The sequence below is a fragment of the Myripristis murdjan genome, chromosome 23 (genome assembly GCF_902150065.1).
Source record: "Myripristis murdjan chromosome 23, fMyrMur1.1, whole genome shotgun sequence".
Taxonomy (NCBI): Eukaryota; Metazoa; Chordata; class Actinopteri; order Holocentriformes; family Holocentridae; genus Myripristis; species Myripristis murdjan.
Window position 1 is genome coordinate 15,576,772 of NC_044002.1, and position 18,128 is coordinate 15,594,899.

The 18,128-nt window shown below is 41.3% G+C and overlaps 1 protein-coding gene across 3 annotated transcripts in view; it reads left to right on the forward strand.

The window, feature by feature from the left end:
• The window catches only part of dock4b (dedicator of cytokinesis 4b), a 133,258-nt gene that overhangs the window by 98,143 nt on the left and 16,987 nt on the right, over positions 1-18,128 (forward strand). For 2 of the 3 annotated variants that reach the window (XM_030045869.1, XM_030045870.1), the window contains exons 33-44: positions 2,207-2,302; positions 2,529-2,589; positions 3,683-3,776; positions 4,912-5,060; positions 5,837-5,923; positions 6,196-6,300; positions 6,594-6,735; positions 8,850-9,016; positions 11,268-11,354; positions 13,400-13,576; positions 17,038-17,121; positions 17,831-17,950. In XM_030045869.1, coding sequence (XP_029901729.1) covers positions 2,207-2,302; positions 2,529-2,589; positions 3,683-3,776; positions 4,912-5,060; positions 5,837-5,923; positions 6,196-6,300; positions 6,594-6,735; positions 8,850-9,016; positions 11,268-11,354; positions 13,400-13,576; positions 17,038-17,121; positions 17,831-17,950 — 1,369 coding nt within the window. Of the gene's footprint in view, positions 1-1,646; positions 1,674-2,206; positions 2,303-2,528; positions 2,590-3,682; positions 3,777-4,911; positions 5,061-5,836; positions 5,924-6,195; positions 6,301-6,593; positions 6,736-8,849; positions 9,017-11,267; positions 11,355-13,399; positions 13,577-17,037; positions 17,122-17,830; positions 17,951-18,128 lie in introns of all 3 variants that reach the window. The other variant, XM_030045868.1, reaches the window with a different exon arrangement.

Sequence of the window (18,128 nt, forward strand, 5' to 3'; positions counted from 1 at the left end):
TGAATAATTCATGTGGTGTGTAAATTCAAGCATGCGACTTGCAGCGTTATCATGGGTGGAAACAGGGTGGGTAGGAGGAAAGGATGAGTTCATGGGGAAATTGAGGACAGGAAGAAAGATTGAGTTCAGGATCGCTTATGTGAGCGTAAATTGTGCTAATAACCCAGGCTGAGTGCCTGCCTACAGTACAGAGTATACAACTATAAAACAGGGTCAACAGTCCAGTGATGATGAATGAATAACAGAGGGGTTTAGTGAGGGAATAGACACATAACCACAATAAGGCTAACAAGAATTTGCTCATACTAAGACCAGTTCAGAATGATATAAAATAAAAGCTGTTATATTTCAAAGGACGGGTACCGAGGCAGTCCCGGCCACAGATAAAATGGCCATTTATTGCGGCAAATGACGCTAAAAGATGCGACCCACACAGACCTTCATCAGGGTAAATGCCTGTGTGGGCCGCAACACGTAGGTCGTTTGCCTCTGTAAATGGCTGTTTTATCAGCAAGTGGAAGTGCCTAAGTGTCTTCCCTTTGAAATTGAGCTTTTAACGCTGAATACCAAAGAGGGCAGATTAAGCCTAACACTCAGGGAAGTGTTCCTTGAGGTTTTACCCATGGAACAGCTGGTTTTGCATTTCAAGCCATCAGATTTCTTACAAGAAATAGTTTTTGTTATGAAAAAGGGAATATGTCTCCGCAGTTATAGCCTGGAAGTGGGGTTACACACACCCGCACATCCGTACCCTGCCAGGCTATAGCGGCTGATTTCACTAATGGGTATTAATGAATAAGGTCGCTCTTTAGTGGAAACCTATTGATTCTGACTGATAAATTAGTCATTAGAGGTAAGTGATCAGTATTCAGGCAGTCGGTTCCAGTCCAGTCACCTTCATCCTCCACACATCTCCTCTCTCTGGCAAGCCCTTGTCCACCCTGTCCCTGTGTTTCCAGGTGTGTGTCCCTGCATGCATAGTGGTGTGTGTACTGTATGTGCTTGCGCCAGTGTGTATGTGTGTGGTGTATATCCTCGCTTTTTTATGTTGTTCTGTGCCCCCTCGGTTTTCAGATATAGCAGGCCAAAAACATGATTTCAATTTGGCTTCCACACATTGTGCAATCAATGAAATTTGTATATCTGATTCATATATACAGCACCATATATGTCCCCTTCTGTAGCTGTCATTGATAGTGTGATTTTGATAAGTACTTGATCAGTATGTGTCTACTGTAATTGTCCCATCATCTCTCATAGTCAATCATTCTCTTACCACCATCATTATCTGTGAAACATTATAGACGATTGATTTAAGCTTTCACATGTATTTAATATCTGTGCCTATATGGTATAATCTACTGTACTTACTCACTGTATCTTACTGAATTACAAGTGCCTCATTTAGAATGCATGTAGACTACTAAACAGAGTGGGATAATCATTCCCAATTTGCAAATGAATTTATAATTTTAGTTCACATTTATTTTCTCTTATTGGTATATTGTTTATATTTAGTTTCTTGATTTGATTTGATCTCCCTGCTACTAACTCCACTAACCCCTAAACTAACCCTGTGTGAGTGTGTGCTGGTATTAATCGTATTAATATTAATTTATTCCGCCTATGCTTCCCGTCCGGAGTAGAATTCCTCTGTTTGGTCCGTACCCTAGGTAAGACGCTCTCCTCTTCGCTCTCTCGGTGTCGTCTGTGTGAGGGGGAAAGGGGGAAGGGATGGCATTGGGAGGGGAAAGTGAACACCAGCCGGAAGGCTAATGCAACATGGAGAATTTGGGCTGTGGTATGTTTGGCTGCTTTAGCGGCCGTTTAAGGTAATCGACCATCATTTGGAGGCTATATTCAGAAAATGAAGTCAGCTGGTAAAATACTAAATGTTCCTGACGGATCTGCCGCTGACTGTGGCCTATTGACCAAAATAGTTTGCTGCCCTGAGTGACATTATAACTTGTTAACTCCCACTGGCAGGACAACTGGCATAGGTGACATTGGAATGACTGTGATTGATATCCTCTGTGCTTTTCTCCTTTCTTTTTCTTTATTGTTCTTTTCTCTTTTTTTTCTTTTTCTCCCCCATCTCACTCTTCCCCTCCCATTTGCTCTCTTTTACTATTCTGCTCTGTCTTTCTGTCCCCTTCCGTCTTTAAACCTCTCTATCTTGCTCTGTCTCCCTTCGTCTTCCCCACAGCCTGCTGAAGAAGATTGAGAGAGAGACGTGGAGGGAGAGTGGGATCTCTCTGATTGCAACCGTCACTCGCTTAATGGAGAGATTGCTAGACTATAGGTAGGACTGCACACCCGACCACACACACACACACACACACACACACACACACACCCACACCCACATTACAAACACTTGCTTTATCATCACCACCTCAAATCATGTTTATGCACTCCACCTTTAGGAGATGCATGCTTCACTCTTAAGTGCTCTGAGTGTGCGGCTTCTTGGACTCCTCGCCACTTCAGTCGAAACTTTGCTTATTGCTTGTTTATGTTCATCACAGGGATTGCATGAAGCTGGGAGAGGTGGATGGTAAAAAGATCGGATGCACTGTCAGTTTACTGGTGAGTAACCATTCCCCATTCCCCACATCATGGTTTCCAAAAAGCATCTGAGCTTTTAGTTCCACTAACAAAAGGCTTTCAGGAAAAGGCTTTTTAGGGGGTTTTACAAAAAAAAAAAAAAAAAGGCTCTAAACAGAATTATTGACTTAATGCATACAGATGACCAGCCAAGAACAATTTCACTACATGAATGCCGAATCTTGGGCCAGTAGAAATGTGAAAGTGACTACAAGAAACAGTAAAAAAAAAAAGAGTACAGTACATCACAAGGTCATATCAAAAGGTTTTTTTTTTTTTTTTAACCAGAGATGCATCAGTGTGTTTTAACTAAGACTAACAAAAAATTGTCTATGGTTTCAGTTTCCAAGAACGTGAGTAATTATTCTTTGTGCTAAAAAAAAAGAGCAGAATCTACATTAGTAAGCATAATAATCCTTTATTACCATCTCCTGGTAGATATGCATGGCAGATTGTCTGGAGCTGTCATCATTTTGTCGGAAATGACTTTAAAATTTGAAATGCAATGATACAGCTGTGACAATATGTCAGTGTGAATTTGTCAGTTTCCTACATTTCCAGCTTATGTAGTTTTATTGCTTCTTTGTAGTTTTGTTTCATATTTCATTACTCCCTCTGGTAAGTGGGGTGAAATTATTAATTCATACTTAAGAGGAGTCTATCCACTCCCTCCAGTGAGGACATTAAATAACCAGGGTGTGTGTGTGTGTGTGTGTGTGTGGAGGGAGTCAGGGGGTGGGAGTGGGGTTCTGCTGACATCGCTGTTCGTGTCAGTCCTTCAGCCTACCAGGTATGTCTTATATAACTGGAGCCATCTGCAGGAGCACCTGGGTGTGTAGGCAGATGGGACAGAAGTCACTGCTAATCAGCAGCTGAAAAATATTGTTGCACTTCTGCCACGGTGCAATCTGTCTCTGTCACTTTTAAATTTGGCCCTCATTTGCATCTCTTTCCATTTTTCATAATCCCTTGCACCTCATCTCCTCTCTCTCTCTTTCTCCTTTGTACTCCCCCCCCCCCCCCCCCCCCCCCCCCCCCCTTCCATTATCACCCAACCACCCACCGCTCTCGTCAGAACTTCTACAAAACTGAGCTGAACAAAGAGGAGATGTACATCCGCTACATTCACAAACTCTATGACCTGCATCTGAAAGCACAAAATTACACAGGTACGCCTCCATGCATTGACCAGGATGCATGTTATATATGTTATATTATATCGACTGGGCTGTGACCTAGATTGTGCACCTTAGTCATATATGCAATTACACATTAAGCCTTATTTTTTTTAACAAGTAAGGAAAAAAAATCTGCAAATTGGGATTTTCAGGATTTTTTTTTCTAGAAACAAGTGTCAGTTTCTTGAAACAAGGTTGAATTAGGCAGATCACACCACTAGTAACAAATTTATTCACTCATTTTCTTTATTCACTTATTTTGATTCACTGTAGAAACAATTGAAATGATCTCACCTCTTTGCTAGATTATCTTCATGTGCCTGAGGAAAAATAAAATTTGAATACAGTTGTCCCTCGCTATAACGCGGTTCACCTTTCGCGGCCTCGCAGTTTCGCGGATTTTTTTAGTGCAATTTTGCATGCTTTTTTTTAATTTTTTTTTTATAATGTGTTCTGCGTCCTTATTTTTCTATGAAGGTTTGAACTTTGAGAGTGTTTAAACAAGAGAGAAAAGTGAGAAAATGTTAATGCCTGTCTGAGAAAAGTGTATAAAGTGTGTAGTGAGGGGTTTTACAGCCTTAAAACATCTAGAATAATTGTAAAAAATAAAGCTGACTACTTCACGGATTTTGCCTATTGTGGGTTATTTTTAGAACGTAACTCCCGCGATTAACGAGGGACCACTGTACTTTATTAAATGCCTGTTAAAGCCTATGCATAAGTTTAGTAAACTGACATTTTTGTGAAGTCAGCAAAAGTAATCCCTGTGTTAGGTGAACATGGGCGAAGAAGATGATATATCTGAATCTGCGAGCACCACCGCTCTACTGTCTGATTTCAAAGTCGATTTGGTGGCTCAGCCATCTCGCTAGTTGAGGTAAACAGAGCAGCAGGAGGGCTTCGCTCTGAGTTGTCAGTCACGCTGTTTGCCACTGATGGGACGGGAAGAGGAGAGCTGGGGAAAGGAGGGAATGTGTGTTCTTATTTTCTGGCAGACTTACCTACCGTGGCTTCAAGATGGATATTTTTGATAGTGTGTGTTTACAGAAGTTATGCGTCATGGCTTTGCATCTTTGTGTGTGTGTGTGTGTGTGTGTGTGTGTGTGTGTGTGTGTGTGTGTTGTAGAGGCCTCATACACCCTGCTGCTGTATGATGAACTCCTGGAATGGTCAGAAAGGCCGCTAAGAGAGTTCCTCAACTATCCCATGCAGAGCGAGTGGCAGAGGAAAGAGTATCTGCATCTCACCATCGTCCAAAACTTCGACAGAGGGAAGGTGGGCTGAAGTTTTTTTTCTCTAAATCTCTCTCCCTGTCTGTTTGATTTTACTTTGTTGCTTTGGCCGTTAAGTCTGCCTGTGTCTTTATCTCTCATCTGTCTCTGTCCCTTTCTTTGGTTCTGTTATACACAGCTCTTTCACAAGGAGAAATATCATTATTTCTCTCTTGTGTCATTCTTCTTCAGTCTTCCCGTCCTGTTTTATATCTTTATCCTAACTACCTCTCTCATTGTCCTGCACTCTCAGGAAAAAGTGGCATTATGGATCCCCTCCAAAAAAACACACACGCAAAAAAACTTGAGCATCCCTGATCAAATCACACAGCTCTGTGGAATCATTAAAACTGCTCCCCTCGTTACTCATAGTCCAATTTTCCTGCAAATTCACGAGCGGTGCCATCTGCTGGTGTTGGCACAGAGGGATTAAAAGGCAGCGGGAAAGGAAAGCTTTTCATTTAATTAGCAAGATGGCTGAGAGCCGCATGCACCTGCAAGGAGAGGATGGCAGGTTACTTTTGACTCCAGATATTGTCGGCTCACTAGAGCCACCCAGTGGAGTCAGTGCAGTTCTGCCGCAGCACCGCAGAGCATTGGGGAGGGCTTGAAGTGGCTGCAGCAGTTGAAAGACATCATTTATCATTTATGTATGCTGCTCTAAAACAAATGGGTCAGTGTAGCTGTGTTTTGATTGGTATCCAACCTGTTTAAGATCAGATGTGGTGAACATGAAAATGGATAAACATGGTGTGTTTGTGTGTGTGTTCATGTCCTCAGTGTTGGGAGAATGGCATCATCTTGTGTAGAGAACTGGCTGACCAGTATGAGTCTTACTACGACTACAGGAACTTGAGCAAAATGAGGGTAAGTTGTAGCTATACACACACCTTTCAAGGAACAGGTCAGTTAAACTGGCCATTTCCATATATGATGAGGTTTCATTCATGAAGCCTAACCACAATGAAAGCAAAGTCATTTATATCACCTGGATATGATTTGATGCATCATATGTGTCTACAAATGCATCCACAACTTTAAGATCAGTAAAGCTTTTGATAATGCTATATCAAAGCATGTGTTTTCTTCTCCGTTTGTTCAAATATACTGGTTGATGCATTAATGCTTGTCTTTGCTAGATGATGGAGGCCTCCCTCTATGATAAGATCATGGACCAGCAAAGACTTGAACCTGAATTCTTCCGAGTCGGCTTCTACGGAAAGAAGTTCCCCTTCTTCTTGCGGGTAAGAAAATCCAACGTTCCTCCATGTTTCTCCACTCCCTCCATCTGCAATTGAAAACTTGAATACAATAATGTTTTCACTCTGTCTGAAGATAAGAAATAAATCTGACGGGCGATTTCAGTTGTCCTCCGTGGGTGTTTATATTCAACCATTCCCGTTCAGTGTCGGTTAATGATACAGTGTATGAAGCCGTGTCCTCGGTGGGTGTCTGCAGCACGGCGTGCAGTGACAAGAGCGACCACTAGGTGTCAAACTTGCCCCATGGCGCCTCTGCCTTTGCATTGCCTCTGCAGAATAAGGAGTTTGTGTGCCGCGGCCATGACTACGAGAGGCTGGAGGCTTTCCAGCAGCGGATGCTCAATGAGTTCCCCCACGCCATCGCCATGCAGCATGTCAACCAGCCTGACCAGACCATATACCAGGCAGAGGCTCAGTGTATCCTTGGCTACTTAAAGACACAAATACTGTCACATATTCACTCACACAAGCATGACGTGTACTTTCATGCAGAGCACAGTTACCGTCAAATGTGTGGAAATGCATAGGTATATATTGACACGGCACAGTACACACAAACACACACACACACACACACACACACACTCACACACACACACAGCATGACTTATTGCTTAGCACACACAGTAATGCGCCAGACGTTATTACTCAACATGGCTCACTGTCCTTTTTGCACTAGCTGTTTTTTTTATTTGTTTGTTTGTTGCCACACACACTCACATAAAGTATAATGAGCCAGACACAAGGAAGCATTACAAAACACACCTTCCTTACACAAGCACATACACACACACACACACACTTACACACATAAACTCAGTTTCTGGCTCCATATTGCACAGTGAGCTATACTATAAATGCACACTCATGCAGTGTTTTGAGTATTCAGTGGTGTCTGTATGATACGGGAGTCGTCTTAATTATTCACTCCAACGGATGGGACAGCTGTTGGCCCACATAGAGAAAGAGAGAGAGAACGAGAGAGAGCGAAGAGAGAGAGAGACATGTTTGAGTTGTGCATACATGAATGATCATGTTTTATAATTCGTACACTGTGTAAGTGTTGTGTCTGTGTCTTTGTTCTTATTTATGGTAGAGTGCTCACGTCCATTTAATATCTGTGTGTGTGTGTGTGTGTGTGTGTGTGTGCATCCACTTGCCTCTCGGAAAAGACATGGATGGTCTAACTGAATTAGCACACTGCTCTGTTATCCTCACGTATCACAAATCAATAGAATCCCAGATCGCTCCCACATCCATATTACAGTGACTCTGCCACACACACATACACACACACTCATGCATATTAATGCATATTTGTATATGTTGGCTGTCCTAACACATATTCCTATGGTGCGGTTGATCCTCTTAGCGCAGTGTTTGCTCATAATGCTGGTGAGGTAGTGCAGTGCAGGAAAAAAAAAAACACTCTGAACCACAAGATTTAAAGTGTAGAAAAAGAAAATAAAACTTAACTTTTCTTTTTACCTCTGTCTACCTTGTTTCCTTGCCTCATTCTACCTTGACATGACATTGGACAGAAAGATGAAATCAAACACTAACAGAAGGATGTGGCTTTTACTGTGACAGGCGAGAGTGTGTGTTTGTATTAATTTACAGGATGCTCTGAGTGCAGCGCTTGCTTGCACATTCAGCATCAAGAGTGACATTAATGTGTATGAGCACGTGGGTGTGAGTGTGTGTTGGTCTGTGCTTTGATGTGGGCGGGTAGAGTGAACGTTTGCGTGCATGTGCACTGGTGTGTGTTTTGCTGGCTATGGGCATGAAATGTCAAAGAGAGACTGTGTGACAGTAAAGATATCCCGTTGAATGGCTGTCTCTTTTTATGTTCCTCGGTGTGTGTCTGTGTCCGTCTTGGGCTTAGCGAGATTGTGTGTCTGTGCGCGTGGGTGTGGGTGGGTGGGTGGTTGTATGGGGGCACAATTGGCAGGAGTTCCAAAGAGCAGGGTAAAGTAGTTGGCAGGTATTGTTCTCTGTCAGCAGTTATTGGCAGTCACCATGTGTGGAGAAGGCTCTGTCTGTACCCTTAACTTGAATTCTGATCAGGCTTGAGGTTTTTGACCTGACCTGATATTTATTTCTCTAAACAATTTCCAAATAAAAACTATTCCATGGCATGCCTATACCTATATATTTTATTTATCAGTGAGGCTGTTTTCTTAGTTGTGCATTCTATGACTGAAAAATCCTCCACAAAACTCCAAAAAAAGGGCTCTGCAAACCAAGCCAAGTCCGGTGCAACCTGGTGTAAATGTTGAAATTCAAACTCAAACGACCTAGCTCCATCGGGATCGAATGGGGCTATAATTCAAAATTCCACCTTTAATGCTATTTGTTTGCTGAATTGATGATATTGGCAGCAGTCCATGCCTCGTTTTTTGTATCCCCATATATCCATGTGGATATAAATTAAAGTTTCAAAGTGTGTCCCATGTCCTTCCCAGTTTTTTGTCGGCCGTGCTCTCCCTTCTCTCTTTCGCTGTGCTCTCCTTGACCTCCATCATCTCCAGACCTGCAGATCTACGCTGTGACGCCCATCCCAGAGAGCCAGGATGTGCTGCAGAGAGACGGGGTGCCCGACAACATCAAAAGCTTCTACAAGTTTAATCACATCTGGAGGTTCAGATACGACCGGCCCTTCCACAAGGGCACCAAGGACAAGGAGAATGAGTTCAAGGTAAACATGGACAGATGTGCACCGGCTTCACAGGTGTCGAAGAATATGGGCAGCCATGAACACACACATGATAACACATTTATACATGTACATCAACCCACTAAAAAACAAGCAATATGATGCCCACATTTCTCTGTAAATTACTGTTTTCTTCCTTCATCCTCTTAAAAATCAAGAACGCTTTTTTTTTGTGCAGAAATGAAGAGCAACTCATAAAAATGGATGTATCCCCATGACTGCTCATGGAGAGGCCGTGAGATGTTCATGTAGAGTTAAATAAGAAGGGAAAAAATCAATTCTGTAGAAAGTTAGAATCATAAATTTGAGAGCATTAGCATTTTTGCGCTGCATGTTGCCATGAAATGGCTGTCTGCTTTTCCTTCCCTCTTCCCTATCATTGATCATGGGCTTGTGTAGGCAGTGGTAGCTTTAACCTGTGTTCAGGTGTTACACTGTGTGTGGTGCATGTTTTATTCATGACGACTCCTGTATTGCTAATTAAACTCAGAAACTTGGCCTGTGTTCCGAGCTGTTCTCAGCTTAGTGCAAATGAACTCTTTTCGGATAGGTTCAATCACACACACATGCACGCATGCACAAACCCATACACATCCATACACCAACACCACACACACTGAGATTATGCTCATTATCATGCAGGTCTCATATTTGCATGCTGAATCTTCACACAACCACACACTCATACTAGTTAACACACACGCACACAGCCATTTCATCTCTTCTGCAACAAGGCTACCTGGCTAAATTGAATAATGATATCATATCTCCATCAGCACTAGATATCTCGGGCCCTCAGGTAGGGTTTAATATGTATGATAAACTTTTGCATGGTGATAGGAGTATGCATCAGCCAGGATAGGGTGTGATCAGCTTATCATTAAGTAGTTTAACTGGCTAATTTACATCCAACTGCAAGCAAGCAGGTTACTTTCTGCAGGAACATACTTCTCAGAAAGGTCAGAGTTTTGTTTTTGTCACATTTTCTTTTCAACTCATTGCTCCTAAAGCGTAATCCATTTTTCTTGTGGTATTCACGTAAGTCCCTGGCCTTTAAAAAACATTAAATCCATTTAAGGCAGCAACGTGGCGTTTATGTAAGAATACCCTCCTTCCCAGCTTCCTCATGTTGGCACTCATCCCCCCTGCTGGAGTGTCCTTGAGCAAGGCATTAACTTCTAAACAAGCCCATTGGAGATCAGTAGTTTCATTTTGTCAATAAATCGATCGTTTCATTTTGATCAATGCAATGAGAGTGCAATGCATGGTTTATTTTTGAAGTAATAGCCACAGAAATTCACCTTTGCAACCATATAATGTTATAGACGCAGCTCAGATGTGTTTCAGCTTTTGTGCAAAATCAGCCTCATTTAAGCATTAAACAAAATGTACACCCAAAATACACAAAAAAATATATATCCGTCCCTAGTGCATTGTATCCATCCATATAGCTTCCATGTGATTTAGTGAGGTTTCCAGTCTGTCACGCTATTCCCTGTCTCCCGTCACCCCAGTCCAATGGGGCTGATATTTTTTTGTGGAGCTCAAATTGTCAAAAAATTACATGTGAAAAACTCAACTGCAAGAGCTCTTTCCAGTAACAATGACACGGATATCCAACATAATCCACAGCCCTCAGGGGCAAAGGGTTTTGTCGGGAACTATTTCCTGCTGAAGAACACCGGCAAACTGCATCTATCCACCCACAACGAGTACAAATGAGAGGTGAATAGATGGCTTGTGAGTGTCCCTCTCCAGGAAATAATTCCCAACATGAAAAAAAAAAAAAAAACCCTGCTAAGATTTAGACATCTTTCGTCTGTTGATGCTCTCTGGTTTGTTGACTATTTTTATGCGTTGCATACGGTGAGAAGGTCATGCCGTACGTGCTGCACCGTAGCGAGGGTCTACGTTATGTTAATAGCCCACAGTGAATCCTACACTTTCCATAGTTTACATGCCGTCAGAGTACACTTCTGACCTTGAGGGATGTTGGCATATTGACAAGCATGCCGGCTGACAAGGCAAGGGATGAAACATGAATGATGATATAAGATATGGCATATGCGTATACCTCAGAGTGGGTGTCTGTCAGGAGGTATAGCCAGGCGTTTTTGTCCAACTGTGCTTCGATAATTACATTTGTATGTGTTGCTGTGAGAGAGTGCAATCAATTGATACTCATGAGTGTGTGTGTGTGTGTGCGTGCGCGCGTGTGTGTGTGTTAATACAGAGCCTGTGGGTCGAGAGGACAACACTCACTCTGGTTCAGAGTCTTCCGGGCATCTCCCGCTGGTTCGAAGTGGAGAAGAGAGAGCTGGTAAGCCAGATCAACTGGACACCTCTGTTATAATGATCATGAAGACATATAGTAATAGATGCACAGTAACTCCACATTCAGAACAAGCTATATTGGAGATTGTTTATTGTTTATTGTTAAAAGGATCCCCATTAGCTGTCACAAAAGTAGGACAAGCTAGTCTTCCTGGGGTCCACACAGGAAAGAAAAAAAAAAAATCACATAACAGTAGCAATGTGAAAGCAGTAAAACATCATAAAACAAACATCATCAAAAATTATTCAGAATAAATTATAACAGCATTTCATTTATTATTACATTCATACAGTAAATATGTTCATTCCCACTCACGGATTTAAATGATACAGTCTTAAGTGGTACTTGGTACTTCAGCTTTCGTATATTCAGTGGCCAATTATTCCAATGGTTGATGGCGCGATAAATAACTGTTCTCTTTAAAAAAAAAATTGATTTTGGGCGTGGTAACATTATATGGCCATCATCAGCTGATCTAGTCAAGTGAGAATGAACCTGGTCGCACCGAACAATTTGTTTATATAAGAAAATGGGCTGAAAAGAAAACACAGTATTTCTGAAGAACTTAGTTACATTAAAAATCAGATGGACTGATACTTCTGTTTCCTCGGAGAAAGCAGTTTAGAGTGCTGTCGGCCAATGCCAAGCATTGATCCAAGTCATTACCTTTACCAAACAATATGCTGTAGGTCGAGGTCATTAGTCTTGGGAAACTGAGCAGAAATGATTTCCTCCATCAGATACATCCAATGATGTAACACTGCCTAGAAAAAGGCTGCACAATAACTTGTTTTTCTTTACTTCCTGACATTTCATAGTTCTTTGTATTGGATTTACAGTATTAAGGATTTTTTTTTTTTTTTTCCAGTAACGATGCTCTGTTTTAGCCTGCTATCGTTGTGATATTTGATACCATTACTGGTGTCAGTCCATCCCTAACGCTGCATTAAAAATCCTCTCTTTGAGTCTTGGATCTTCTCATTCAAATCTCTCTGGAGTGGGAGGATTTCAAATGCTGTTCCGTCCAGTGTTTGCACAACGTGACGCTCTCCCTCTCTTTGTTAATTTAAGCACACATTCTTTAGTGCACAGTTGTTAAGCGTGGTGTGAAATTGTGGATTGTGAACCCAGTGTTATTCTGTGTTGGTTACGCAGTGCAACAGCATACACAATACAGAACTGGCAAAAGCTATATTAGCTGGAGGATTAAGCTTTGTGGGAGATAGAGCAAGAGGAAAAAAGACAGAAAAAGAAACATTGGATGAAGGGAAGAATAAAGAGTTTTCATGCACCCTTGGTTGTGTGCAAAAATGGAAAAAAGCATCACTTCCTGTGAGCCAGAGGATTTTTCTTGGGAAAGACCTACCTGATCGAAAAAGTTATTGCCGCTACTTCACCCGTCAAAATGGTGATTGGATGGTTAACAACTTAGGCAGAGAAAAATTTGGCAGCAGAGGCCGTTTCACTGTAAGAATTCAGAGTTTACTAAACCGGCACATTTTGTTGCTCAGTCTTTTTCAGGGTTACTGTTAGAATGAATAAAAGTGCATCTTACAGTAGGTGCTCCGCATTGTGGTTAGCCATTTACCAGTTATCCAGAGACACATGGGTGAGTCGGCTGCTTCCTACACATGAAATTCAAAATAGAAGAAAGGAAGAAAACAATCATAAAAAAAGAAAAAAACTGAGTACTTCTTCAGTTAATGACTATAAAAACTCATGTTAAATTCTTTTGAGATACAAGCCACTTATAGGTTACAAAGGCCTATCTGACATGAGGTGTTTGAACACCAAATGTAGAAGCATTTTATAAACAAAGAATGTTTTTAATTTTGCGTGTTATATCAATCGGCAAGCACAGACATTTACTTTGATGAGAATGTGGTGGATCATTTTTGAGGCCATTACTCACAAAATAGAAATATATAATCATCTGCTTTTGCAACAGTGACTAATGAATGCCAAACTGAATAAACTATATGTTTTTAATAAAGCCCCTTTTTTTTCTTCTGCGACTTCACTCGTCACAGGTCGAGGTAAGCCCGCTGGAGAATGCCATCGAGGTGATCGAAAACAAGAACCTGCAGCTGCGGACGCTGATCACCCAGTGTCAGAGCCGACAGATGCAGAACATAAATCCCCTCACCATGTGCCTCAACGGGGTCATCGACGCCGCTGTCAATGGAGGGCTGGCCCGCTACCAGGAGGTATGGACGCCGTGGGGGTTGGCTAGATAAAGGACAAGGCTCAAGGGTTTTAGCAACTGAGCAGAAGAAAAGTGATGGTATATGGACTGACAGATGATGTATTGGGGTGGGTTTAAGGGGGGGGGTATGGATGGTGAAGGGAGGGTTGAACACATAGATTGATAGATGTGTAGATGGACGGATGAATGGATGATTGGATGAGCAAAGGAGGTTTGACCGGATGGATGGGCGGGTAGAGGAGCAAGAGGGGGGGTAGTAGATAGATAGTTGGAGGGATGGAGGATGGTGGGCGTGGAAGTGGGTAAATTAGATGGATGGATGATTTATGACAATGTGAGGGATGGAGGGGTCTGTCATTGGATGGATGGATAGATACAGGGAGGGAGAAATATGGAAAGATGGCAGATAAAGGAGTAAAGGAAAGAGAAGGAAAATAAATAGCTGGATAATGGCTGGATGAATGACATAGGAGTGTTTATGAAGCTGCAGTGATATACACAGAAGCGATGACAGACAGATAAACACTCGAATAGAGAAATACTGAAATGCAGCCAAGCCCACTGACGAACAAATGACTGGCATGGCCTCCTCCTCTAGAAGGAGACTGCAGGATAATATAATGTTAGGCTACAGTGCAATTTCTTAACCAGGAGGAGCACAATTGAAGAAAAGGACCAAGAATCTACTCAAGAAAATGGCTCTTACCTTCAACAAATTGTGTGGACTCAGTGACTCGCTCTCAGTGTTGCATAGCAACCACACTTATCCACTGGGAGCCACATTTTTTGTGCGAGTGTGTGTGTGTATGTGCATGTACTTGTGCATGCATGTGTGTGTGTGTGTGTGTTTGTGTGCATGTGTTTGGTTGTTTGTAGAAGAGTGTGCCTCTGTGTAGAAATAGCCTATTAAGCGCAGGAAGATACTTGATAGAGCCACAAAGGCAAGGGTCGGTGAAGTGCTCTCCACCCTTACCCCCATTATTTTGTTCGAAAAAGGCTACAATAAGGAATCACTTTGAACCCCAAACATACTTGTAGATCAGCCCCCCCTCCTAATCCTCTGTTTGCACGATCAGATGGATTTGATTCACCAAGTACCACATATTCACAGGAATTTGGCTCACATGTTAACAAACACAATGAAAAAATGTAGTCACATATTCATTTTTATTTTATTTTTTATTTTTTATTTTTTTTTAAGATTATTTTTTTGGAAGTCCTGCTTTATTTGACAAGAGACAGTAGAGAGTGGTGTGATGTGCAGCAAAGGTACATGCTGTGGAGCACTTCCAAAATTTCTTAATGTAAATTTAAAAAAAAAATCTGTCAGTGGGATAAAAAAATCCCACTTTTCCCCAGTGCATTTTCACTTGTTTCAGGACGTTTTTGTGGAAACAGGTAGAAATATGTTGAGACAAGGCAGAAGAAGACAGATCAGCCCACTAGTAGCAAGAAAAAGGTCTGGAAACAAGCTGATTACCATCGGAAACAAGTGGGATTATGTCATCCCACTGGCAGACTTTGTCACTTGTTTGAAGAAAAACAAGATTTTCACACTGAATGTGAGAGTAAATGACTTGTTAAGATGGAGATTTATATATTTGTCTATTTTGCTGGTTTTAAAAGGCATCATTATGGTCATCGTTACTTAGAATTTATACTTTCATGTCATACACAATTGAGAGTTCCAATAATTTTCATTATTTTGTGTGAAGTGGATTGAGATGGTGCTATTTTTTTTTAAGCAATACTGCGGCCATTGATAAACATTCATAGTTTTTTTTTTTTTTTTTTCTTTTCTTGGAAGAACATGGCACGGAGCGCCTCGCACAGCACATCATAAATCTATTAATTTATTCGCGTAATGCCGATTGACAGCTGTGGTCGTTTTGCCTCGCTACAAATGCAGGAGAAATTGTCATTATTAATATTCAGATGTATTGCTTTAGTTTGAGTCGAAACCCTTGAGGGAGAATGCTGTCTGATTTATTTCCCTCCCCTCGACGTGCCATCTCTAATTGGACTTTTCTAATGATTTACTGAGCCACTCCGCGGCACGGGCCCACTACCTGCAGCCTGATGTGAAATTTCCATCATTCGTAGAAGATTATTGATTATTTTTGCTGCCTTTCTGGAGGTCCTTGGATAGAATTTCCTGATGAAACATAGCAATTCTGTCTCTAAAATTACCACCTTGGCATTGCACAGCGATGTTGGTGCATGGCCTTTATAGGCTGTAATAATATCCAACTTAAAAAAATCTATTTCTCAGGTGTCTTTCATTTCCTGTCCATCTGCGTTAGATGATTTTAATACTAGAGGAGAGGGAGGTTACATATAGTGCATACGAATACATGCAATTGTGGAGAAACATGGTCTTTTGATAAAGTTGGCTAACTGAGAGTGACATTTTCCTGGAATAGTGGCGCTCCGCTGGGGCGACCTGTGTTTTACTGGGAAGTCAGAGTCTGACCGCGCAAGCCACAGTCACATGCATTCACTGATAGGGATCTGCACGTGTGTGTGTGTGTGTGTGTGTGTGTGCATGTGTTTGAAGCGGCAGTGAGCATCTTCCCTCTTTGACTCGCATCTGGCTCTGTCTCTTTGGAGATAGACAGCAGTGTCCTTGGGAGGGGAATCATGCTGATCTTTTTGTGGACTTCTCCCTTACCTTTGAGCCCCCTTTTTTTTGTTACCTTCTGTGGGAGATTTGGAAGCAGATTGCGAATCAGGTCTTTCGTTGGTTTGTTGTCTCCCTTTTGTGTACACCGATGCAGATTGAAAAGGATTCACTGTAATCTGTAGACACATCTCAAGTGTTGATGGCATTGTAAACAGCAGGGAATGGGCGATTAATGTGTGAATGCGACAAAACACTTATCATTCAAGGCAGACCTATGCATTTTTCATCTTATCTGTTTTCTCCTTTGAGTCATCTTTTTGAAGGAAATGTCTGAGAAAGCAAAGGGAATGCACAGTCTGTAAGCCATAATCAAGTATGATATTGGAAACATTTCTTAGAAGACATGCTTGGAACAACAAACAGCGATATGAATCCATGAGGACAAAGTATTTTAGAATCCCAAATTGGCTCCTGCGTCAAAGCAAAATGAATAGAAAACTGTGATCTCACCACCAATCCCAAATGCACAAAGTGTTGTTATCTTCATTATTATTCTTTTTTAGCGGCTCTATGCCTTTGTACAGGCCCTTAACTTGATATTAACTCAGTTAAAATCACAACTAAAATAGCCGTTTGAGCTGCTGGATGTTAGTTTTCTCTGTTTGCTTAGTTGCTTATTTTGCCCATGAATGTTTTTCAAGGATTCAAAAAAAAATGTGTGGACACTAATTCACTGTGTCAGCCCAGCAGGGATTCAGGTAACACCGCAGTGCAGAAAGCCTGCTGCTCAAGCTCCTGGTGTGTACATAACGGATGTTATTCATTTTGCCTCCACTCAGGCTTTTTTTGTGAAGGACTACATTATGAATCACCCCGAGGACGGGGACAAGATCGGTCGACTGAGGGAGCTCATGTTTGAACAGGTTAGTGATGCAGTGGAACATGCGTGGATGATATGTGGAGCAATGTGTCATAAATGTCAGGAGAAACAAAAATTAATTGTGCCAAAACATGAGATTTAATATAAACTTGATAGTGACCAAGGTTAGGCCGCCTTGTTTTTAAGAGCTTTTTAACCTCAAAGATGGAAATAAAGAAAACATGCAATGTAATATCAGTCTAGTATGAGTTTTTAATCACTATTTTTCATAAAACAGGTCCAAAAAAAAAAAAAAAATCTGACTGAGTGAGGTAGTTTCACTTGTTTTTAGTGCAAATCACCGTGTTTCACAAATTTACTTATCACTTTAATTTACCACAACTGTAACAGTGACTGTGACTTGAATCTTGTGACATTTTCATGATTGGAGTTATCCCCCTTTCTTTCAGGATATTACATCATTCTGTTCACATGCTGTATCTTTCACTTGTAAAATCTTGTAGGAAAACAAGATGCAATAATTAAGTAAATGAGGTGTTGCGATGGAGTTGAAGCAAGAAAGCAGGAACAAATTGGCCTTTTTTGAACAGTGTTTTGCAATACACTCTGATAAAGACTTTGAGGAATAATTAAAGGCTTTAGCATATCAGCTGCTTCATATCTAGAATTGTGCGCACTTCATTTTTCCTTTTCATTTTTTTTTTTTTTCTTTTTTCGAAAGCAACAGATGTTAAGCAGCTTCTGTCTTACAGGCGCATATCCTGGAGTACGGGCTTGCTGTGCATGAGAAATTTGTTCCCCAAGACATGAGGCCTCTGCATAAAAAATTAGTGGACCAGTTTCACCTGATGAAGTCCAGTCTGGGCATACAGGTAAGCCAAAAGCTTCAGAAATAAAAACTAACACAATCACTTCATAAATTAAAAGCGTGGGTATCTATGTAGATGTTTTTAAATGTGAATTTTTGCATAAATATTCAAGGCTGTTTACCCGGTTAAACAAACACCGTGCACATGTAAGGAAAATCTGATTTTAAGGATTGTGCTCTTA